This window comes from Cnephaeus nilssonii, assembly GCF_951640355.1.
Source record: "Cnephaeus nilssonii genome assembly, chromosome: 11".
NCBI lineage: Eukaryota > Metazoa > Chordata > Mammalia > Chiroptera > Vespertilionidae > Cnephaeus > Cnephaeus nilssonii.
The window spans coordinates 87,300,410-87,326,721 of record NC_137082.1 but is presented as its reverse complement, the minus strand read 5'-3'; the positions used below and the strand labels follow the sequence as shown (position 1 = coordinate 87,326,721).

At 42.8% G+C, this 26,312-nt stretch overlaps 1 protein-coding gene across 10 annotated transcripts in view; it reads left to right on the top strand.

Moving 5' to 3' along the window:
* Positions 1–26,312, top strand: part of DTNA (dystrobrevin alpha) — a 305,164-nt gene that overhangs the window by 167,026 nt on the left and 111,826 nt on the right. For all 10 annotated transcript variants that reach the window (XM_079785103.1, XM_079785102.1, XM_079785104.1 and 7 more), the window contains one exon: positions 20,545–20,612. In XM_079785103.1, coding sequence (XP_079641229.1) covers positions 20,546–20,612 — 67 coding nt within the window. In that variant the 5' untranslated portion in view covers position 20,545. The remainder of the gene's footprint in view (positions 1–20,544; positions 20,613–26,312) is intronic.

The following is a 26,312-nucleotide window of genomic DNA, read 5'->3' as shown; positions in this document are numbered from 1 at the left end:
CTGCATTGAGCATCTGCCCCCTGGTGATCAGTGTGCGTCATAGCGACCGGTCCTTCCGCCGTTCAGTCGATTTGCATATTAGCTTTTTATTATATAGGATAATAAACTAACATTTGTATTGTGACTTAACTTTTGCGAAGTATTTGGATTGCATTATATTTAAATCTCCTAATAATCCTTCAAGGAAGATGACATTATCACTCCCTTTTTAACGAAGAGGAAAATCAAGTGCAATGAATTTCTTAGAGCCAATGAGTCAGCAAGCAAAGCACAGAGTTTCACTTACTGATTCACTCGCACCTGCTGCTTTGCTCAAAGCCCCTCTCATCTTCAAAAGTAAAACTCTCCTCAGTGACCACCATTTGGCTTTGGAAAACTGCTATTACAAATAAAGAGCACTCGCATTTGCTTAGATTATTCTGATTAAATCCTCATTTTTTGTGAAGAGCAAGGTAGTTTATGTACACAGTAGGTATTTAATACGTGTTAACTGCCTGGTTATTGTCTCTTGGTACCTCTCAAAGGTAATCAGTCTGATTCTCACACATCTGATGAAAAGATTGTTTTGGAATAGAAGAGAATAGTCAGCAATTACAATTCCTAATGTGGGAAACTAATGTGAAAAAAATATGAAGTCGTTTTTTTTTAATTTAAGAAATCAATCTAACCTCTGACACTAAATGAGCAGATTTAACATAACTCAAATGGCTAACATAAAAAGACAAAAAAGCTGGCACTTTATGCTTATGTAAAACCAATAAAAGGAAACTATGATGAGCCCCCACACTACCCCCTCCCGTATTCACACAACCCCCAAACAGTATGTATCAGTTTATCTTGCCGATGCAATGCCCCGTTACATTCAGAGGTGTGTGTTCGGCCTTCATATTTACAAACTGTCCTCTTTACAGCCCTCCTTGGCCCCACATTGTTCTTGAGTGTAGCTCTCTTTCTTGTCTACCTGAGATACCAAGCTCTGTGCGAACCAATGAATACAGCCTGGGCAGGAGAAACAAAGCCAGAGCATGTGATCGTCAGCAACAGATTTTTCCAGTTTAGCTAAACTGACCTTCTTTGGCCTTCTTTTTGCAAATACTTTCTTTTTTTAATGTAAAATAAAAGCCTTTTTGAATTGCAACATTTATTACCTTTGGTATTTAACATTGTATTAAAAAAATAAATAAAAGAAAATTATATTAAAATAATCCTTTGGATTTAAATATTCTCTTCTGATAGTAATGCTAAGACCTGAGACTCTTGTTTAGGATTAAAGTTAGGCAAAAAAAATAATATTAAAATGAAAAAAAAGAGCTTTTCTTACCAGCTATTAAGTAAATTATAAAGCTGTAATTATAATTAAGTTGAATTATAATTAAAGATGGTGTTGATAGAGACACAACCATGGAGTGTGTACAAATGCTAGCATATATGCTAATGCATCCTAGAGCAGCAGAACATATCACTAGGGGAGGTTATTATTGTTATGCAGTAAATCAAACCATATTGGGAAGGAAAAGGTCTTCATACTACAAAGTAATTCCAACTAGATTAGACTTATAATAATACTTAATACTTTAATACTTTGATACTTATAATAAATAAAGACGTAAGAATTAGAAGGAAATATTGGGGAATTTTAAAAACAGCTTTAGGGCATATAATTGACAATGAACTACACTTTGTTTAAAGTGTACAAATTAACAAGTGTTGGCACAAGGTGCATACCCTTTAAACCATCTCTAGAAGCAAAATGGCAGACATCTCCATCATCCCCAAATGTTTCCTCAGGCTCCTTGGTAATGCAGTCCCCCCAACCCTCCCCCTTCCCAAGCAGCCTCAGCTCTGCATCTGGACACTATAGATTAGTCTGCATTGTCTAGAGTTTTTTATAAATGGAATCATTCATAATACTCTTTGTCTGCTTTTTTCACTTTCAATATTTTCAGGTTCATTCATGTTGCATGTATCAATATGTTTATTTTATTGCATTATTTATTATTTATTCACTTGTTGATGGACATTGGGGTTGTTTCCAGGTTTTTATGATCACAAAGCCACTGTGAACATGCATGTGAAAAGGGGGAGTCGCCTTAGGTAAATAAAAAGAGCCCCCGTGCACTTGGCTTCAGACTTTAGATCTGGAGACTCAGAGGCCGTCCCCACGGCTTGCTTCTGCTCAGCTTTGCACCCAGTGAGTCCTGCTCAGCCGCATAACCACATCTGTGGCTCTCACTGGCTCAGGGGTGGGGGCCAGCAGGTAGGACAGCCGCCCGCTGCCGCAGATCACATACCGATCCCCTTCGCGTCCCCAGCAGGGACATTTTCTTAGTAACTCAGACAGGATCCCAGCAAGTAAAATGCGAAGGCCGGGGGTTGTGTGCGCAGCTCCAAGTGCTCGCTGTGGCCAGGAGGACGGGATGCTCCCACCCGGGCCTGGCTCCGGTGTCTGCCTCCGTCTCTGCAGACAGCCAGCCCGCAGGCGTGGCTACGGGAGAAGAGGAAGACAGGGATGATGGAAGGACAGGATGACAGATCCAGTAACAGAAACTGATTGGTACAATGCCAGACAGCTGGCAGACTTACCTCATCCGTCCTCACGGAATTACACAAAGTAATTTCCTACCAAGTGACATTTCCAAGAAGGAGACCGAGGGGGGAAAACCGTACTTGCTGGAGCGCGCAGAGAGCACGTGGCAGGGAGGGGTTTGCCCTGATGGGCCTCGAGCACCAGCGCACGCCTCCCTCCACGGGGCCTGAGGTCTGGCTCCCATTGCTGCCTCCTCTGCCATCAGGGCGGAGGGAGGTGCGTTTCTGCGCCTGCGAAAGGGCGAAGGGCAAACTGACGTTTGACCTCCTGCCGACCCAGCACCAGGCGGCCCGTGGCTCTGTCTCCCCCGAGAACGCTGCTGGGGAAACGCTGGCCAGGAGGGCAGTGTGGCAGAGCGTGTGCCTGCGGTGAGACGCTGGGTATTTCCATACGTAAAATGTGGTGGAGCATTCAAATATATTAAAATATCTTGCACTGACATTCTTAAACTTTTTTGAAGAAGTGGAAGCGTATTTCATATCAGTATCCAAACAGCCCAGGTGCCCATCAGCAGACGAGTGGATAAAAAAGCTGTGGTACATTTACACCATCGAGTACTATGCAGCTGTAAAAAAGAAGGATCTCTTACCCTTTGAGACAGCAGGAGGGCCCTGGAGAGTGTTATGCTGAGTGAAATAAGCCAGTCAGAGAAAGAGAAGTATCACATGATCTCACTCATATGTGGAATCTAATGAACAGAATAAACTGATGAACAAAATAGATCCAGAGACATAGAAGCGTGGAACAGACTGATGAATCTCAGAAGGGAGGCAATGGAGGAGTTGGGGTAGGAAGAGATCAACCAAAGAATTTATATGCATACATGTTTAACCCATGGACACAGACAATAGGGTGGTGAAGGCCTGGGAAAGGGGGAGGTAGGTGCAGGATGGAGGGGGTCAATGAGGAAATAGGGGGACATCTATAATCCTTTCACCAGTAAAGATAAGTTTTTAAAAACAAAAATATCACCCTAACCGGTTTGGCTCAGTGGATAGAGCGTCAGCCTGCGGACTCAAGGGTCCCAGGTTCGATTCCGGTCAAGGGCATGTACCTTGGTTGCGGGCACATCCCCAGTAGGAGATGTGCAGGAGGCAGGTGATCGATGTTTCTCTCTCATCATTGTTTCTAACTCTCTATCCCTCTCCCTTCCTCTCTGTAAAAAATCAATAAAATATATTTTAAAAAATAATAATAATAAAATAAAAACATAAAAACAAAAATATCCAAAAAAGTGTATTTTCAACAGCATCCTAGGTACTCTCAAAGATATAAAAGTAAGCATAATCTAAACGAGGACACAAAGAAAAGACAGGAGGCGGGGAATTCAAGGTGGAGAGATATAAATGGCACCGAATGATGGTCTTCATCGATGTGGCAGGTTCCCCACCAAAGCAGGCAATCTGGAAGGCACCTACGTTTACCTGTACCTGCGGAGGGCTTACTCCACCTGCTGACAGACCAGCCGAGTGTAGGTAGAGCTTCCAGACCTCCTTTGACCTCCTTGTTTCCTGTCCTCGGTTCTGTATGAAAAAAAAACAAAAACACTCATCTCTCCACATCCAAGAAACAATTCCAAAAATAAATGTAGGCATCCGCCTGACCCAGGACACGATGTCCCCAGTGTTCTCTCCGAAGCCCGCGGATGTGTGCGTTGCTCTTGAAGTCTGTCCACACGCCGCACAGCAAATGCAGGTCTCCCCCTGGCTCCCAGCTGAGTCCTGCGCTCGGCCAGCTGCACGTGCGAGATCATGCGTGGGAAGGAACTGCTGGAGGAGTGATTTGTAGTAAAAAACGAACAAACAAACAAAAACCAACCCTTGAGATTTAGTTAGCACAACTTACTTAGTTCTTCATTCAGAAGGTGTAAATTCCATACATCGAGAAATATGTGAAAGCGCTTTGAACTTGAAGCAGTAAAGCCACACGATTGCTGGGGACTCTGAATGAGAGTGGCCAGCCTGTGCCCTGTCCAGTGTGCGGCCAATTTCTCCCAGAGCCATAGAGGGTGAGAGTATTGCCCGTGGTCCCTAGTGCCCTTCTTGACAGAACTGAGAAAACATGGCAAACGGGGAAGCATACAGACCCAGGAGCCAGAGCTAGGTCCACATATAATGCTCGGGCCCTAGCCAAGTCTGCGGCCTCTCTGAGTCCACATGTTCTCGTTTGGTTAATCCACTTGTCAGCTGGGACTTCCTGACCCCTGGGGAATCAGAGAAAGTTCCTGAAAACCCACGTCGAAGCCTTCCCACAACCTTTGGGAATTCTTGGGGATCACTGTCCCTTCACCTATTATTCCTCTGTCTCTGTTACGCAAGCTGTGTTCCCATTTCCCCCTATGAGATCACAAGTGAAACTCTGCCCCTCTCCAGCGTCCACCGAAGAATCCACTCCCACTGGCAATGCTAGTAACTTCACGGAAGGCCTGGGGTTGGCAAGGACTGGGAGGGGGGCGGGGCACAAGGTTTTCTTCATCTCTCCAGAAACCTCTATCGTACTTCTCCTCTTTTTTTTTTTCCCACTCCTGACACTTGCTTCCAGATCCTTTCATGGGAACAACAAATATTTTCCCTCCTGTTCTGCAGAGAAATTTTGCTCTTCTGTTCTTGTTCCAAACCTTCCCGTTCAAATACATCAAGATGCTGGCAGAACATTCCAGTGGTCTCCTCGGAAGACAGTCAACGTCATACGTAGAAAAAGTTGTTTTCCATTATCTTTTAAAAACCATATTAATAATACCAACCTTGCTCCTTTCTAAGATTTGTTTGAGTTTTAGCGATAAGGGATGTAAAATACTTTGCACATAGTAGATGCATAAGGAACTATGATGATGATGACTCTGTATTAGGTAGCCAGTGTTTGCAGTAACTGGACTTCTGTGAGTATCACTTCTCATAATTGTCATTCATTATTTCTGCAATCACATTTTAATGTCTGTTTTCCCATTCGGCCATCAGTTCTCTGCAGCAGAAACTCTTTCTTGTTTATCACTGTGCCACCAATTCCTCGGACGCCTGGCTCGCATATTTAGCTCTTTATGGTGTTAATGAATAGATGATGGAATGAACAGAGATAGGTGTGGAGCGTTTTTCTCTTTCCTTAGCATTAGTGACTTATAGGAAGGAGTGACAGGGCAGATGAGGGAGAGTGAACGCACGTATATGTTCTCGGGATGTCGTGAGCTGCCTAGGGGTTTGGAAAGATTAGCAGACCCTCAGTTTCTGCGTTGACTCTTTGTTCCTGTGAATTTTCTGCTCTCCCCACCCGATGAGTCCCCTACCTATTCTTCTTGGGTTTATCATTCTCCCCGAAGCTGAAAAAGGACAACAAAATATTTGTTTGCCTACCTCCACATGGTCTCACTAGCAACCCATGATCAGTAAGTTACAGACCAGTCCAGAAAAACTTCTTTTACCCATAATTTCTTTGAAATATTTGGGTTTCCCCCCCCCCTAATATTTTTCCATGGCAGATAATTTGACTTTTAGCGGCCTGTCACCTAATAATCTCACTTTAATGTTACAGCAGTTTCTGAACAGGAAAACGTGCTGTAATGAAACTTATGGAGTAACCTTAGGACTGGAACTCATTCCTGTCCTGAGGAGTTGCCTGGGTGTGCAGTGACAGCATATTCCCAAGCACAGACACCGGGTTTACCTCTGTGGCTGAGACAAGGAAGTAGATTTCAGACAGCAGCTAGGGAAGGCGCCTGTGAGGGCTGGATGCGGCCCTCCTGCCCCTGCCCAACAGCCTCCGGTTTTAGCCACGTGGCTCCAGTTGAGGAATTAATTTGAAGAAAAGATTCTGTGGCAAAAATAAAAATCAGAAAGATATAAAGTTTAATTTTAGATAAATAATGAATAATTTTGTAGTAGAAGTATGTCCTATGCAATATTTGAGACCTACTGAGAGTAAAATATATATATATATATATATATATATATATATATATATATATATATATATATATATATTTTTTTTTTATTGGTTACCTCTGGCAATCTTACACGCTAGGCACTTTGAGAATGTGGGATGTAAGTGGGGTGGGTGAGCATCATATACGAAGAAGAGAATAAAGGCATTATAAATTAAGTTGAATATTTCTCAGTTGACTTTATCATTATCATTATTATCAATTAGTACAGCTCTTAAAAATTCATTGCGTTACTTCATTGCTTTGTCTCATGTTCCAACACACGGTCATTCTACTTGCCAACCATACGAGGCATCTCTACCTGGGCCCAACTTTGAAGGGGTACTGTTCACATAACGGCACTGAAATGTGCATAAGAAACTAGCCTCCTTCTCATCTCCACCTCTGCCACCTTTCATTACATCGTACAGGGTTTTACCCACCCCCAAAGACTACTTCTGATCACCTTACCAATTCTGGAACTTATTTTTCAATTAAAATTTGAAATCAATGGGGAAATAGTGTTCAATATGCAGTGTTAACTTTACTTGCAGCAAATAAACCTAGCACACAGCTATGCCAGGGAGTTGGAAAGTCTGGTTCTATGCCCTCACATGGAGAATGCTCATAAACTCTAATGATGTAGTACTGTAGCTGTACCTTCATGTTGGCTGTTAGTACTGATAAAAGTTATAATCAGAAGAGAGCAAAACCACATTAAATTCTAAAATGTCACTTTCCCTAATTAGTATTTGCATACTGCACATATGTGTGCATGCACTATTTATCATTTATATCCATGGATTAGATATTTCAGTTCTAAAATCTGTAGGAGACAGACATTTTTCAAATAAATTATATATGAGTCATAATGAATATGAATACATTCACCCAGGCAAAACATTTAAAAATGTGCATCCTATCCCATTGGTTTTATAGGTCGCGGTTGTCACCAAATGGAGAATTAAATTGCTCTCCATAGCCATCGTGTCATGGATCTTAAGAGTGACAGATAAGGAGAGAATAATGAAAGATTGTACACACGGAACTAAATTCCAGATTCTAAGTCCACTAGGCTGGACTGAGAGAGGATGGAGTCAGTTTTGTAAAGGGGTCAGTATTCTGTCATTTTGGGCTTCATTTAAATATTTTGAACTTCTGGGTATTAAAAGGTATTTGCCCACATGTCCTTGGTCCACTCAAAATTGTGCATTTACAATAAGAGTGACATTATGAGCTTTTGGCAAATGTTCATAGCACATTTTAGCCCAAAACGTGATGGATCAACCAAGTTGAGTATAGGTCCTGTTTGAAAATAGTGATGGAAAATTCAGTAGTGAATTTTGAAAAATTAAAAATAGCCCGACTCTAGAAATGATGAGATCTAGGGAATGGTTCTCTACTTGTTCCTTGTATAATTTGATTTTCCAACTCTGTCATACACCCTCCGTTTTCTCAAAAGGCATAAGGTGCCACCAGCCAACACATCTCGTCTTCTGTGGCTCAGGAAGAAATTTGCTCCATTCAAAACTTGATAGCAGTAAAAATTAATTTTTATTCATTTTTAAACAGCTGTATTATGAAAATATTAGTATTCAGAGGATATTTGCCTACTTTGAAAATATTCAGAGTTATCCAAAATTGGCCATTCGAGGCTTAACTGAAAGGACTGTACATTTTTATGAATATAAAGACTATTTCAATCATCAAAGAAAGTGCTAGTAACTTTTATTAGGGAGATTGAGTTAAATTGTACCTATGGAAATTGTTATCTAAGTTCACATTCACAAACTGCATACAGTTTAAAATTTAAAACAACATATAAGTGTGCAAATTATTTTGTGAAATGATCATGAAACTTCACCTAAAGTCAAATTTTAATTACTTCCAAGATGCTATATTCTTTTAAACTATATCTCCCCAATTCTTAAATATATATTTGAAGCTATAAGAGTAAAAGTGAATGATTTCTCTCATTTGATTTCTAAGTCGTTTATTTTAGCAACAGCGGAGCCATCTCCATCATGGCCCTCCCTCTTACAGGAACCCAGCCAAAGGCCGGCTGCTTAGAGAGGAAGCCCTCCGGTTTGGGGGAATAGCTCTCTGTCTGTGAAGTCCACTGCCGGCCCTTCCAGGCCAAATCTTCCAAATCATTTTAGTCTCTCCCCAGCTCTAATTTATCCTGTGTACTTACTGTCAGATTAATACTCTGTAATTACTGTTGGCATTGTCTAACTCCTGTGCACAGAAATCTGCCAGTGAACATTGTTGAGACGGTGCATGCATTCAATGAAACTGACAGTCTTAGGATTGATAAGACACCCCCCAAAAAAATTTAATGGAGTATTTTATGACTATAATTGTGATAACGGTTATAAAAGTAAATTATGAGGGTGTTATGAAAGCAGATAACTAGAATGGATTAGATAAATTAGGGAAGGCTGCCCTGTGGGAGTGACGCTAAGGGGAGCTGGCCAGGTTCGGGGCTGAGAGGGTTGGGATATTCATGGGGAACAGAAGAGAGAATATTCCAGGCGAAGGAATCAGCAGACGTGTGTCACTAGAGTGCAGTGAGTGAACAGAGAGCTGATGAACCTGCGAGCCAGATTGCTCAGGACCTGCAAAGCTATAGTAAGGATTTTGGACTTTTAATTAAAGGCAGTGGGAAGTCCCTCCTGCATTACTTCCATTCTATAAAATGTAACATAGATTATGACAGGGGCCATTGAACACAGCAAGCATGGCTACTAAACTAGCTCAGGTTGTTAGCGTAGGTAGCTAGATATCAATAAGGAAGAAAGCAAAGGGAATCGGATATTGTTTCACCAGGAAGCTACTGCTTCGCACACCTCGGGGATCACAGCATTGCCTGCCAAGGATTAACACCTCTCCCTTCCCTACTCTGGTGTGGGGTGGGGGTGGTGAGGAGCAGGGGGAGGTAAGGGCATGCCAATAGATGTCAAAATGGTACAGGGGGAGGTGCTTGACTATAGAGGCTTGTCAGTCTAGCCTGGGGAAAAGAGATTGGTTGGAAAGTGGACCCATCAGAAGCCCACCAAAGCTTGGGAAGTTGATTGGTTATTTTGAAAAAGCTCCTGCGATAATATAATCCCAGGGAACGCACGCAGCCATGTGGGTGTAGCAGCCACTGGTGCCTTCAGCAGACCCATGGGCTCCACAGGACTAAGCTTTCATAGGAAACAGAAACTCTGGACACGGGCCTTTGTTTTGTCCTTGATGAAGACAAGATTGATTTTTCCCGTGGCGGGATGGATGGAAATGGGAAATTGAAAACCCAGGGGCAGTCTTCTATTTCCACCCAAATAAATCTTGCCATACCACACTCTCCCACATGTGGGTCCATGGAACGCCTTTCTCACGATCCCGTGAAAGAGCCTCATTCCCACTGGCAGCATTGCGATTACAAGCTGCAGTGATAGAAGCACACCATCCAGCCCAAGGAAGGCACACACAGCGCAGGCTCCGCCAGAGAGGAGGATCAAAACTTAACGTCGTGTTTTGATTTCTTTCAAAACAAGGTATTCATACTGGTGGTTTGCTGTTCAAAACACATAGTTAGTAAAAACGCAGAAGGCCAAGTCAACCAGGCTAAGCCTGAACTCGCTTTAGAGTTGAATCATCACCTCTCGCTCCTGGTCTCGCTACTGCACTTTGGCCTCTTTACCCTGTCCTCCTATCTGCTGTCCTGACCTGACGAACCCCTTCCCTGTCGGGGAGGAGTCCTCCATGTCTGTGAGAGGAGAGCATTTGACAGTAAGAAATGCTGATCTGATAGTAATGCCCCCTCCCCTCCCCGTATATCTAGAGCCCAGTGAGAGTTACCAGTCCTGGGAGGGCCTGGTTGTGAGCACCCAGAGCCATGGACCAGGACATTCATGGAGATTTTGAGTGGAAAGCTATGCTAGATAAAGTTTCCGTAATTAGCTTGAACTTTTAACCTTTTGCACTTGGATGTCGAGTGTGACTCGACACAGTTAGCATTGGTAGCAGTTCATGTGTAGAATTGTATTGAATGTATCAATAATTTGAAATATAAAAAAATCCAAATAAATAAGTTTGTATGAAAAGAAACTCCAGTTTTTTATTCTACTGCCGCGCTTTGTAAAATCTGGGGTATTTAAAAAATTAAATCCCAAGTAGAATAAAGGAATTGAGAAAAAAGCAAGCGAGTGCAAAGGGTTAAAACTAAAATACACCTGATTCTGATGCTGTGTGATTAGGATATAATCTATTCCATAAAGTAGAATAGATTATATCCTATCTATTCTATATAATAAAACCCTAATATGCAAATCAACCAAATGGCGGAACGACTGGTCACTATGACACGCACTGACCACCAGGGGGCAGATGCTCAATGCAGGAGCTGCCTCCAGCCCTCTGGCCCCAACCGGTGGCAGCGGTGGGGGGGGGGGGGGCGGAGCCAGCGAGCAGGCGGCACCAGGCCAGCCAAGGCGGGTGCCAGCAGGGGCCCCCCTGATAGCCCTGCCAGTCACCCTGCAGATCAGCCCTGATCGCCGGCCAGGCCTAGGGACCCTACCCATGCACAAATTTCATGCACCAGGCCTCTAGCATATATAAAAAAGGCTAAGTGACCAACCCTATAGCTGTCTGACTGACCAACTGGCCAGAACATATGATGCACACTGGCAATTTAAAAATAAACGTTGGCTCCCGCATGGGTGATACATATAAAGCTCTCGCTGGTGCCAACCATATGCTTGTGTTTCGATCTGTCATTGATGATCGTGAATTTGGTTGACACTTCTGTTATAGAGAAAGGGCGAATAGCAATATTAAAATATTTCTTCTAATTAATTTCCTTTCAATGTGCACAAATCCGTGCACCAGGCCACTATATTAAAAATAAACACATTTACCATGTATAAGGGACATATTTTAAAAGAAAAATTATCTTTTTTTTCTTTTTGTTTGGAGGTGAGAGGTCCAGTTCTCTTTCTGTCCTTCACTATTATAAATAGTCTTTCCCTATATACCTCCATAATCCTAAAGTTTGAATGAGCAAAGGCACACCAACTTTAAAAGACTCTATTGTTTCAAGGGCTCATTAGCTTGGAGAACAATATCTCAAGTTTAAAACATTTCCAGGTGTATGGCACCACCGGACAATGACTTGCTTGCTTCAAAGAACTTCCGTGGACCATTGTGATTATGACAATCACTTGTGAACTCCAAGGCTCTCATTCTTCATCCCCCCTTCTATCCCTGACACCCCATATTCTTGAAAGGAGTTCTTTAGAGAGTTTTTACAGTAGAGGGACTGGCTCACAGAAATCGATCTATGAAGCCAAATAGACGAATAGTGGCAAGGATCTGTAGAGGCACTATGGTAGACCAAAAAACATCTCTTAGCCAAGACCCAGGAAATTTATATTCTGACTAGAGGCCCAATGCACGAAATTCGTGCAAGGGGCTCGGCCTTCGCAGCCACAGCAGTTTGCCTTGGCCCTAGCAGCCCCAGCTTCGTCCGGAAGGTTATCCAGAAGGACGACCAGAAGGACGTCTGGAAGGTTGTTCGGCTGTCCGGTCTAATTAGCATATTACACTTTTATTGTTATGGATCCTGGCTTTGCTACGTCGCTGTGCAGCGTTGGACCTACCCCTTGACTCCTGAGTGTCATTGTTCTCATCAAGAGACACCACCAAGTTGGGAACCGGTAGCACAGACACATATTGCCAATAGGAAAGTAACAATGAGGAACTTCTAGTTCTGCCTCCTTTACTTACACACGATTGTTGTTTGCCCCTAGAATGCTATGCAGGCTCTGGTTTTTATTTGAAGTGGCCTGACTTTATGTAACCGTAAAGAGACAGGACTGGTTCACGCGTCAAGCCTAGTAATGTAACAGCTCAGAGCTGAAAAGGACGGCTTTGTATTCTATGAGCTCAAAGGGTAACTGTTGGTCACATATTGTAAACTTCCTAAGTCCCAGCATCCCTTTCAACAGCTTTGTGGAGCTTTTAAAAAACAGTTTTTAGCAGTTATTTCTCTCAGGGCCTAATCATTTCCAGGTAGTAGTTTAGGCTAATTAAGTCTTTGAAGTCACTAAGATGCTATTAAATGCACCATTGCTCCGGTGCCTTGAATATGACAGTGAAAGGGAGGGTGTGTCTGTGTGCCCAGCACCATCAGGAAATGGCCTGAGTGCCCCTCGGCAAAAGCCTTTGTTAAGAAAGAACTGTTTGTTCAGCCTGGGACGCTGAGCCTGCTGCTGTCACCCTGCGCTATGTTCTCATGAGGCCCAGGGACACTGCTTCCATAAATGCAGACAGTGAAGCATGAGTCCGGAACACTGGCTTCCAGTCTCCTCAGATTCACAGAGGGGACACATAGGATGCATCGCAAGAGGGACTTTTACAATCTCAAGAGAGTGTTCGCCGTGCTGTCAGTACTGTCTGTCTGACAATGCTTTGTTCAAGTGCCACAGTTCTTTGCGTCACTGTGACTACTTCTAGCGGTGCGTCTGTGAAGTTGGGGTAGTTTGAAGTACAGGCATCATGAGTCAGAGAAGCACAGTGTGTGTGTGTGTGTGTGTGTATGTGTGTGTATTATTCCATTTACAAGCATTAACTTGGGGCATTATGATTCAAAAATTAGCTTTGTTTTCTGGGCAGGTCCATTTTCTACATAATTGTACTGTATATCACTTTATCCTTTATATTATTGTAAGAATAATATAGCAGTAAAAGCATGCGATGTTTTAATTGGGTTAATGTAATTCATTGTGGTACTGGCTTTTGGGGTTGTAAAGTTTACAGTAGCAGGCACCGCATTTCCATATCCTTTGGTTAGCTATATGGTCTTCATTTAGAATAATATATCTATTATAAGAGTATTGTCTCATCCAGATGATTATTGATATGTGGTAGATTGGGGTTCCAATGATTGTTCTATTGTGATAGTCAGACGTATGACCTCATATTTTAATAAATGAAAATATTTATTTTTAAAAATACTTTTATTTTAAAATTACACTTGACATACAACATTATATTAGTTTCAAGTACACAACCCCGTGATTAGACATTTATATAACTTACAAAGTGATCACCCCAATAAATCTAGTACCCATCTGACACCATACATAGTTATTATAGTATTATTATCTATGTTCCCTATGGTGTACTTGACATCCTCATGACTATTCTATAACTACCAATTTGTTATAAATCCCTTCACCTTTTTCACCCAGCCCCACAACCCCCTTTTTATCTGGCAACTGTCAAAATGTTCCTATACCTTTGAGTCTATTTCTGTTCTGCTTGTTCATGTATTTTGTTTTTAGATTCCACATATACGTGAAATCATCTGGCATTTGCTTTCTCTGTCTGACTTGCCTTACTCAGCACAATGCCCTCTAGGTCCATCCATGTTGTTGCAGAGGCAAGATTTCATTCTGTTTGATGGCTGAATCGTATTACAGTTCACATAGGCACCACTTCTTTATCCGTTCATGTTTTGATGGACACTTAGGTTGCTTCCATATGTGGGCGTCCTTGTGGGGAGGCATTGTTCTCTCTACCTCATCAGCCTTGGTTTCCTCATCTGAAAAACAGAATAGTACAAAATCGCCTATCTCAGAGGTAGGGTAAGAAATAAGTAGGATACCTTACGGAAAATGCTTAGTTCAGAGCCTACCCACACTTGGTAAGCACTTGGTTAATGGTAACTGTTATTGTGGCTCTCACCAGTGAATGAATCTCTCAGTCCCTTCCTGCTACATTAGCCAGGCATCCAGGCCTCTGCCTCAGCAGGGTGGTTCAGACGGCCTGAAAGGTTCGAGGCTGGAAAAGGAGGCGCATTCCCGCCAGCTATTCTTCCCCATCAAATTCTTGGCAGCCACCAACTTAGAGCCATGGCTCTCTCAAGAAACAGAGGCTTCTCCTGGTCATTCCTTAATTTCAGACAAAAAGTCTCTTCAGTCGAAGGGACATAATGAAGAGCCTGATAATTCATAGAAAACAGACCCAGAGGCAAGACATAAGGGCTGCCTGTTTCTTCTCTTCCTACTCTGTCCTCCTGTCACGCCATCAGCACTTGTCTCGGGAAAGGACCATGATGTGCAAAATGTTTCCTGCTGGGGATCTTGCAGCCATCACTTGTGGCTGCTCACCCACTCTGCCTGCTTCTTTTCCAGGTGGCCTATTTAATCTTGGCATGTGCACGCATTAACTCCATACACTTGGCTGTGCTTGCACTGATAGCAATCATCGGAATCCCTACAAAGTCATTGCTGATTTCTACGTTGTTGTATTTAATATTAGCCTTAGATATTCTCCATAGAGAGAGTGTGAGTGAGAAAAGGGGGAAAAATAGCATGATGTTAATTAATATTTAGCTCTGGGTTGGCCTCTATTCTACTTTTTACTGACACACTAAACTAGATTGAAAAGTGGTTAAATTTAGATTTCCTTCAGTCCTCATTTTAAATGAGATCAAAATAGCTCTTTCGGCAATCTAGAATTCTTTACCCTTTAAAAGTATTTTTTTCTGGCAAAAATAAATTTTCAGAGACATCTAGAAGAATTAGTAGGGAAAGAAGATTTTTTTCTTTATTAAATTTAGTAAATGTCCCCTCTGATCTTTTCATAGGCCGCATTTGGACCCCTCTGTCATCTCACACCTTGTTATGGGTTCTGAATCCATGACTACATCCTAACAGCCATGTTGATACCTTTGCACCTACCTACCTTAGCCCTCTTCCACCATTTGCTCTCCCATCTCTCTCATCTCAAAAGACAGTTTCCTCATGTGGCCTCTGGAGCCAGCAACGCTGACCTCCCGGGAAGCACTCAAGAGCCATTGCTTTTTCAGAGAGAGAGTGGAAGCAGGGGAGAGAGTGGGGAAAAGAGAGAGAGAGGACCATTGATGTGAGATAGACACATGGATTGATTTCCTCCCACACGCGCCCCAACCTGGAGACAGAGAGCAACCCAGGTGCATGCCCTTGACCAGAAATGGAACCCGAGACCCTTCGGTGGGGCTCAGGCCAATGCTCTAACCACTGAGCACACCAACAGGAATTACGACCTTTAAAGTTTACTAATCTATTTTACTTTTATAAATGTTTGTGTGTATATAGTATGATCTCAGTGCAATGAGATAAGTGGGGCTCAAAAATTCAATTACCAAGTTTGGAGTTGTCTTATTGCAAGATTAGTGAAAAATAGTCTTCTAATTAGAGATGGGAAGGGACTTTTCACTTATTTGTTTTCATTTGTTAGATATGTAACAAGGAAAAAGACATAAACCTATGTGTGTGGACAGTGACATCTTACACTAAAATCAAGAAAGTTCCAAATAATTGAAAGGCATTTCAATGGAAAAATATGGAAATATTAAAGCATGTTAGCATATAAATATCCTAACACCCTCCCCCAAAAGTTAAGAACTGGGCAATCCCAGCAGGGGGGCAGGGAAGACTCGCCCAGTGGTAAGGTCAGCCATAGTTCTGCCTGACCAAGAGGGCCAATACGCCAACATTACTGCTCTTGAGAAATACAGATGCAAGTACACACGTGTGTGCGCGCGTGCACAAACACACACACACACACACATTGTCCCAAAGGCACCTCATATCGGATAGAGCATGATTCTCTAAAAAAAACTTGGGTCCCAATGCAGTGCTGGAGGCAGCAGTACAGACCACCCCTCCTTATGGCCGTCGTCCCTGGGACCCTTGGGGTCCTTTGATCAGGCTCTTCAGCTGGGTTCCCCCGTCCTTCACACATTCTTATACCTTTGAACTCACATGACAGAATTCCAGTTTTGATCATCTTCCTTCCAAGAGGCTCCGCTTTCCCCATGCCAAGTGGCTCCCACCTCGCTCTGCCATCTTTAATGCCTTCCCAATAGGAAGGAGGGGGGGGGGGGGTTACCAGCTGCTCTTGAGCAGGAGCCCTGCCTCATAAGCCCAATGAAATCAAACGAAACAAAACCGAACGTCCTTAAACGTCGTGCACACACACTTACCCCAGAACAGCAGGCTCCTTCCCGACAGGAAAGTGCCACTGAGAGTACTTCTTCCCAGAATGAAGATGGTTTTCTCCTTTCCGATGGCATTTTCTGTTTCTTAAAAGTTCACCTCATTAGATACCCATATTAAAGCATGTATATATTTCTGAGTATTCACATTCCCCAAAGAATTAATTACCTTCTCCTTTGGCTCAAAGTAGATTTGATAGTGTGTCTTACGAGCTAGAGAAACATATTATAAAGCAAAATAAAAATTCCACCTTTAATGGACAGTTAAGTTCATGGTCAAATTCAACTAGTATCATATTTCCAGCTCAAACCTGGCTGGGTATCAGAAACACCTATGGTACTTTTATCTTTCTTGTTGAGAGTATTACAGTTGCCCGCCCCCTCTTTTTCCCCCATGTCCCCCATCACCTGGTTTCCACCCAGCCCCAGGCCTTTTTGCTGGGCTCCAACCCCAGATTCAGTGCACCCGCCATTTGCATTCTGATCCTTTCTCCAGGCTGGCGGACAGCTGCCGTGGCGGATACTGTCCAGGGAAGACCAGGTCCCTCACGCATCCAGCTGGTCATTGCACTGGAACAGTGTGCTCATGCCCCTGGCCCCCCAGAACCAGGCCCAGGTTCCAAGAGCAGAAGATGACGTTCAAAGCAAAAGGCAAAGGCAGAAAGGCATCGCAGCCATTGATCTTAGAGGCAGCATCCTCTGCTCCTGGCGCTCCTCTCAATCAAGGACGAGGAAGTGGAAGCAAATGCAATTATGGGAAAGCGCGCGGAACACTTTATTATATTGCCCAAGAAGACTGGGACTCGGATGTAAATCTGAGGGCCTCTTTCATGAGCAGAAATGGAGCGGGCATTTCTGTGCCGCCCGTAGATCAATCAGAGGAGGCGAGGCCCTTGGCGTGGCCTTCACTGCGCTGATTCACTCCGGGGGGTGGGCAGCACTGGCGATCGCTGACCCAGCATCCCCTTGTCACCCGCCGGGAGCCACACAGGGAGCAGAAAGCCTGGGCTCGGCTCGGCTCGTCACCCTGCACACAAGGTCTGCGCGTCTTCAGCTGCTTGCTGAAGTGCAGCCTCTAAAACACCGCTGGCCTTTGGGGATGGGCACTGAGTGTGAATCAGGGTGCGAGTTGTGTGATGATATGTGTCTGGCTTGACATAAATCTGGGTGCTGGGGTTATTTCATCACCATGGCTCTTTCCAGGGTAACAGTGTTTTAAAACAGGAGGATCTACTCAGAAGCAGACAGAGGCATCGCTCCGGGGAATCAGAGAGAGCTTGGACCTTCCTCCCCATTCTCCTTCTGGCCTGAGTTGCCAACGTCTACCAACTTCGTTACCAGCCTCAGAAGGATCTTATTTGTATTGAACAGTGGCAGCTGGAATACGATGACTGATGATTAGAATCCATGCTGGCTTCAGAATTTTAAAATTAAAAGCAAACAATAGAAAGGACTCCATTTCCAGCCCTGCCAGAGAATACAGTGTGTTTTATGGCCAGGCTGCCTGAGTCTCAGGTTCCTCAGCTCTGACCTGGGAATAGTATCTCCCCTTCCTCCTCGCGAGGCTACAGGCAAACGCATGTTATAATCTGGGGAAATTCACAGAAATGTAAGACACCGTTGGGTTAAGCTTCTCCCTTTAAAATGTCTTCTGTGCCATGTCATAGAAATGTACGCTGTGGATGACGGTGGATTAGAGACGGGAAGGAAGTGGGAAGGAAGTGGCTCGAGGATGGGATATTTCAACGTGAACGTATTCTCCCTGTTCCAAAATACAACTCACATTTATCCTAACAGCCCGTGACCTACATTTAGATTCATTCTTTGTATCTTGCTGATTCCCACGCTGTTCTACTCTGTCGTCTCATTCCTCCCCCCATACACGAGGGCCAAGTGGGGGACTCTCCCTGTCTAGCTGGCAGCCCTGTTTTAATGATGAGGCTGGGGCCAGGAACAGGGAGCTCACCTCCTACCAACTCATTATCGCCACGAGGGCCCCCGATGGTGTCCTGCTCTGTGTGAAATGCTGTGGGGAGGCAAAGGCTCAGGCCCTCTCTGCTCTTCCCTGTGGCCTGCCAATCATCACGTGCTGTTGAGTGTGTCCTAAATCGCTCAAATCAGTCCTTTAGCGTAAAACAGAATATTGTCACTCCCGAATCACACAAGTGTCCGGCTAACTGGACCCAGTCCCTTAATCATGTGCTCTGACCCCCTACCGTCCTGCCGGCCCAGTCTCTCCTGCACTCGTGACACAAGTGCAGTAATCTTGACAGAATCTAAATCTGTGCACATCCATCCCTACTCACACCTTGGATGGCTCCCGGCGCCCTAGAGCAAAGCTCTGACTGTCTGGATCTGACCAAGGTTCTCTGGCTCTGATGCCTGCTACCGCTCCAGCATCTCCATACGCACTGCACCCAGCACCCAGCAATGCCAGGCTAGCCCCAATCACCAAGTGCACCCCATACACTTGTCAAAGTGCCATGCTTTTCCCCCCGAGTCCTTCCTTCACTCTTTTCCACCTGGAAAATTCCTATTCGGCCTTTAAAACTGTCCCAGAGTCACTTCTCCTTTGATGCCCTTTGCAGAGAAACTAGCACCTCACCCTTTGAGCAGTCTTCCCTGAGTGGTTCTGTTCACTTTAGCCCCAGGTGATCAACCTCTCTCGCAGTCGCATACCTTTCTTGCCGCTTCTACAGCTTCAATGACCTCATTGTGCATTTGTTGTTTATACGCGTTTGGGTCTTCCCCGCCAGAGTGGAGGCACAGTGCGGGCGGGAGCTGTGGACTGATCACTGTGTTATACCCAGAGCTTCGTTTGGTGTCTGGAGTATAGAAGATACCAATAAAGGTTTGTTAAGCCCAGCGTTGAGGGCTATGAAGGCTCAGAGGAAAGGCATAAACCCAGCCAATCACAGAATTAGGAGGGATTTCAGAGGAAGATACATCTGAATTGAGACCTGAAGGGTAACTGCAAGTTGCCTAAGCACAGAAAGAGGGCAACCAGACCAAAAATAAATATAATAAATAGAGTGGACAGAGACCCATATTGAGAAGGAGCAGGGTCCATGGAAAGACGGGCACAACGATCAGCTGTGCCTTATGCTTCCCATGCCCAAGAATCAAAGCATAATGGGATCAGTATAAATGCACACGCGTATGTGTACATGAGAGGTGAGACTTTAATTTTTAAAAGTTTAATTAGATGTAATTTAAAAAATCGCCTCCATCAACCTGTAAAATCCTTAATATTTAGCCCACGCCCTCTGTCAGACTAAACAACATTTCCATTAACTTTCTCATTATTTTCTCTTTCCTCAAGTCAAATTTTAATTTTTTTGTAGCTTTTTTTACTCTCTGTTTTAACTCTTAGTATTTTTTAAGATAGTCCCACTATAGATAGTATGTTTATTTAAGTAGAGATGTGAACCTAACCACCTTACATGAAATTATGCACAGATAAACAGTGGCAAGTTCCAAACTCAACTTAGAGGTGAACATTTAGAAAATCACCTGTTTCTAAATGGAAGTTTTGGGCGCACAAGGGACAATCTGCAGCAGAATGTGGTAAAAGGCATACTGGTCTTGGAGCCCGAACGTCTATGCCATTCACTTCACAAAGTTCACGAGACTCTCCGTCTCCTCATTTGTTCAATGAGATGCATTATATCTGCTCGATCTTCTTCATAGGAATTCCCCAAATTAGAATCTATATGCGTAAAAGTGTATCACCTAACAGACTGGATAGGACTGTATTTAGTTATAACACAAGATCATTTTCTGCTGTAGATATTTTTGTGTTAGAAAATAAAAAATCAAACAAATACAGCAACATTATGTATGCAGAAATATGTACAGCAATTTAAGTTAGTGAAAGTAAAACTATATTTTTGAAATACACCGTGTTAGTTTGTCTCTGTGTTTGTGGCATAACCACGGCAAGTGTGTTTCTATAGAAATGGCCATTGGCCTCATTAGCAGGAGGATAATACCCACTGTACCCATTTTGTCTCGTAGAATGATTGAAGATAGTGGGAAAAGAGGAAATACCATGGCAGAAAGAAGACAGCTGTTTGCAGAGATGAGTAAGTACCGAACTTTTAAGGAAGACCCTACATTGTCCATTGAATATACATGAAATTCTGTGACTCGGGTACTTTTATTTAAAATCCCAAATTTCTTTGCATAAAATGTAACTGGGAATTTTTGCCTTCTATAAGGGAAAAGTTAAATTAGTGAAACATCACGATGTGTTACTACACTCTGTATTTTATATGAAGGAAAAGTTTCATGAACCTAAGTGTATATATACACACACATACACAACCCTTTGGAAACACTGTTTAGTGTTGGCATTTAACAGACCCACTAAACTTTAAAGTCTGGGTTCATCTGTCTACACTGTGTCAGTGTCCAGCATGTTGTAGGCACTGATAACATTTGTGAAATGAATCATTGAATGTCTCATCTCCTGAACGATGGCTTACGTTTCTATGGGAAAGAGGAGTCCTGTGTGATTACCAGACCAAACTATACGCTGTCATTTACACTTCATGCAGTAAGTAGGGAAGGATCTGTCCCACAGACCAGTCTCTAAGAAGATGAAAAGTTAAAAAGAGCCCACACGCCCAGCCAGTGTGGCTCAGTAATTGAGCATTGAACTATGAACCAGGAGGTCATGGTTCGATTCCCGGTCAGGGCACATGCCTGGGTTGTGGGCTCAATCCTTAGTGTGGGGCGTGCAGGAGGAAGCCGATCAATGATTCTCATCATTGATGTTTCCCTCTATCTCTCCCTTCATCTCTGAAATCAATTTAAAAAAAAAATTTTTAAGAGCCCCCGAGGGCACCTGCTATCGAGGGAAACCAAGCCAAGACTGACTCCGGTGGAGAACCCATGAAATAGAGGCCATTGGTTTATGTACAGATGTGGTCGTAGACGGTAATGTCTCCCTTGTAGACCATGTTTCCTATTCATAAGGAAGAACTTGACATTGGGAGGAAAGCACACAATTCTCTTATTGTCTTTTTATCTCTTTTTTTCCCCGCATAAGGGATGAGGATGAACAGAAGTGAGTGGTAAGCCTTTTTCCCTGAAAAGGCAGTAGACAAAAATTAAGTTTCTACTGAAGATTGGAACTGATTGGCAAGAATGAGGGTCAGAGCAGATAAAAGAAAGTCCCGGATAATAAGATTCATATTTCCCTTTATCATTTCCCAATAATTGGGTGACACCAAGACAGTGTTGGAACTAACACAAAGGAAAGAAAATTAAAATTGATACGGGGAATCTCAATCATGCTCCTTGCTCTTTCCACTTTTAGAAACATGTCTGAAGTGCCTGTGAGTGTTTCTGCCATGACCTTCCAATTTGCTAGGCCATGTTTGGTACTGTGCCTTCATTTCTGGCATGGCCGGTCACCTGGACTTATGACCTTATTGATACAAATCTAACAGAGCAAGGAACCTCATTACTGCCTGCCCATCGAAACAAAATATAAGGCAGCACAGATGTCCTCCCATATCACAGGTTCTTAGACTGAAAAGGCAAGAGCCGGGTACATCATGGGCCAGTGTTTTGACATAAAATTTTTAAAAATTTAATATTTAACATAAAAAACAGTAAAGTCTTAGGGGAAATGTTTGCATTTATTGTTATAGTAAATGCTTTATTGGCAAACACACTGTAAGAATTATAAACGTGTGATTATTTAATGATTTTTAAAATACTTACCTAAGGTTAAGTACCTTATCCCTGGTGCAGTACCTCGTACAGAAAAATGCATATGTCACACATGACTTTTGAGTTAAAGTTGTCCAACTCAAAGAAAGATCAGCATAAGTTTTATAGCCAAAGAAAGAGAGAGAGTTCTAAATTTTCCAAGTTAGGGAGACTTAGGAAAATTGTGCATTTATTTTCTAAATTGTAGCTTTATCTTTTATAGAAACTTCTTAGGGTTGTCATGTGCTTTATTAAATCATATTCTGAGTTCTACTGATTAATGAGTAGTTTTAAATGGCATACAAATATGCGTCTTTCTTCCTTGAATATGCTAAATAATAGACTCAGATGTTGGCCCAAAACAGGTAAACACCTCTGGTCTTAACAATCCATTAGTGAGGATCATGTTTATATCAACCCTAAGTAGGACATATCCACAGTAAGTAGGATTCTGCCAGATAAAACAATTGGAGGAATTGATTTTGATAGTAGACTATTGCACAAATGAGAAAGGTTGTCTCATTGAGAATGTGTTTTATAGTTGAAAAATATGTGGGTCACCTCAGCTCTATCAGCAGGACACCAAATAAAGACAAAAAACTATTATCAGAGAAAACTGATAAGGAGGTTGGAAAGTAACTACTTCCAATAATTCTGATGTCTAGAGAAGGAGCTAACAAAGATGAGGAACTTGTAAGTCTAGTCAACTAAGTATTATCTAGAAATAATTTTAAAAAACAGCAAAAGAAAATGCCTAAAAGATCTTTGTTTTGGAAATTACAAATGTCTAAGAAAAATTGCATGTGAAGGATTTAAGAAGGCCAGGAAGAATTTATTTAAGACTATTGCAACAAGGGAGAGAGCTTGAACTCAAATCCACTGGAATGAAAGGAGGGTTTTTGAGGCCTGGGATGAGCTAATATAAAAGTACTAAAGGTTATTAGTGGGGAAGTTGGTCAACTATTTTAATTTTGTTTTGTTTGTTTGTTTGTTAATCTTTACCCGAGGATATTTTTCTATTGATTTTTAGGGAGAGTGGAGGGGGAGAGACAGAGAGAGAAACAGTATCAAGACTGCAACTGAGGTACCGGAATCGAACCCGGGACACTTCAGTCTTTGGGCTAATGCTCTATCCACTGAGCTACACCTGCTAGGGCAGAAGTTGGTCAGTTGTGTTTGCTAATTGTCACTATTAGGAAGTTGGGTTCCTCCCCTCCCACAGGGATTGGGAGAGCTCCTTCAGTGATTACATTTCAAAGGGATGGCTCCCAGGTCCTTAGGAAGGATATTTCTGGGCTATAAAACCGTCCAGAAACCGGGAGATTTATGTCTCAATGGGGCAGATAAAAGAATTTACAATGGAAAGTTTTCTACGTAAATGCTCTAAGAAAAGGGAGGTCAGGCCTAGAGTCAGGCAGAAGCCTGACTTATGTTTAGTCAAGCTGAGGGGAACATTAAGGCATATCAGCTTTACAAAGGCCAAGAACAGAAAATAACAATTAATAAGAAGAACAACTGACAAGAAATCCTGCACATTCAGGTGATTGCAGCACATGTGCATCAGACATCTACTCTGAGCTCATAACCACAAGCAGAAAGTAGAAAGAAACGGCAAAGAAATGAAATTAACAGTAACATGGACTCACAAAAACAGCAAAAAAGACTAGCCTTACATATCAAAACAACAACAATAGTAACTCCATGGCCGCCTCCTTGATTAAAGAAATTCTGGGCAAGCTGCCCTTAAACCAAAATGCACCTTCAGTATAATGCCCTAATGATCAGTGTAGCTAGTGCCTTAGACTAACGCTGAAAAGGCTGGCCTTTCCAGTCATTGAATAAGTTTATCAGCTTAAACAAGTTTATCAGCCTGGATTTTAGCAGAATCAATAGCTTATGCTTGGAATTAAACTCACCTTTTCTGTTTTCCTGCTGTCAGAGCACATTTGTGAGCATATCCACGTCACTCACCATGAGCTCCTGCATAGGGACAGACCCCGGACGTTTACCTTCAAATCCATTCACCTATAGATGCGGAACCAATGTTGGTTTAAAAGCCTCCAGGACACAGGGTAGGTAGGTTTTATTGAGAGGAAACTGATTGGAAAGCATTCTTTCAGAACTTGGGAGGCTTCCTAACAAGAGAAGAAAGGTCTTCGCCAGAAATCAAAGGGAGGTAACTGTAGGCACTCAGCAAGCACTGCTGAACTGTCTGAAGGCTGTCTTTCTTCAGAACGCTCACCACAGTCAGCGGGTAAATAGTTGGAATGGAACCCAGAGCATGTTTTTGCAATGCACACTGTGAGTTTTAGGAAAACTGACTTCAAAAATTCAGGAAAATAACATGAGTGTTGCTACTACCATAGACCACAGTGGGTGCAATGACTGTTTTTACTTACTTCTTTATCTCTCGTGCTTTTCAGCCTCTTCAAAATGTTAGCACCATGGGTCACTATCCTGCAAATTCTCTCTTATGTCACCACCACCCTGGTCTGGTCCTCTGCTTTTTCTGACCACTTCTACTTCTCTTTTCCTGTCTCTTAGTATCTTCCCAGCAATCTGAAGTCAGATTTTACCAAAGTTTTGTTCTTGACCAATTCTTTTCGTATACAATTTGATTTTCTGTCGAGGTTTCACCATTGTTGTTTGGCTCTAAGTGTCCAAGAATTCCTTCAGAACCACCTCTCATAGTCTCAGGAACCAGTTTACCCAGAACAGCCAGCATATAAACACAGTGTCCCTTCCAGCCTTGCTTCCTCACAGTCAGAGCTTATACTGATGGAGCAGCTTAAGGTGGGCTCACTATCAATTGCATTAATAGTGCCCATCACAAAAAAAGCCATGTCCCTGCCCAGGGTTCTGCTTTCCAGTATTTTCAAAGTCATGTAGTCCTTGAACAACTACCAAATAGCTAGGCACTGTTCGAATCATGAACAAAAGATAGTGGTAACCCTAGACATTTCAACATGCTAAGAACAAGGATTGCTCTATTGACTTTACTTCCTTATTCATTTATTCAAATTCCATCTCTTTTTATAGAGGAATTAAGTCAGCTAATTTCCCTTTTTAATAAGGCTACTAGACTGTTAGCTCAGGAAAATATCATAGGCTAAAAATGGACCTTAATCTCAGCAAGGCACTAACAAAGTCTCTTAAGTTGTGCGTGTGTTGGAGAAACATAGGCTGGATCACCATACAGTTAGGAAGATTTACAGGTAGTGATTATGACCATGTCTAAAGGATAAGTAATGGGCAGTCACCCTGGAGGGTGTCCGCTAGAAGTACCGGAAGACTCTTCTGTGGCCCTGTCAGGCCCTTGGTTTTAAGCAATAATTTGGACACAGAAGACATGCAGCTACTCCCAGGTAGACGATGAATCTACAGATTTTCAAGAAGAGACTGCACATGTAAACTTGAACTAAGTGTATGGGGCAGAGACAAATACATTTATTTTGAGCAAGAGCCTGCACACCATACGTCAGATCAGGGGTGGGTTTTTTGTTTGTTTTGGGGTGTGTTTTTTTTTTTTTTTTTTTGTCCCAGAACTCATTATGGATCTTGTGTTTGCCACTTACATTGTCTGTGCAAGGTAGTGTGCTGCTGTATCTGAAAGGCTAATTTTCCTTGCTCACCACATCCCTATTAATATTGAGGCCTTACATCCTCAGCCAAGAAGAACATACACAAATAGGAAACACTGACAGACCTCCAGACCTCTTCCTGATTCTTAAATAAAACAGAGGGTCCGTTAAGTCCACGTTGTGATGGGGCCGGTGAGCCGTCAGTGCACTCCTGTCCCTAAGTATCAGCTCTTCTTCCCTCTTCCTGCTCCTGGAGGGGCACCTGTCCCACGTTGCCCCGGGACCTCTATGGGAGGAAGGTGCAGAGGAGCCAGGGTCTCTCTGCTCAGAGGCCAGGATCTTGCTGGATCTAAGAAATTAAACTGTGTGCTGCATCATCATCCTTTTCTACCTGGGGCTTAAGTCATTATTCTTGAAAAACTTACACAAATAATCTCTGTCCCTAATGACTTCTTCTAAAGGATTATTTACAGGTATTGAGAC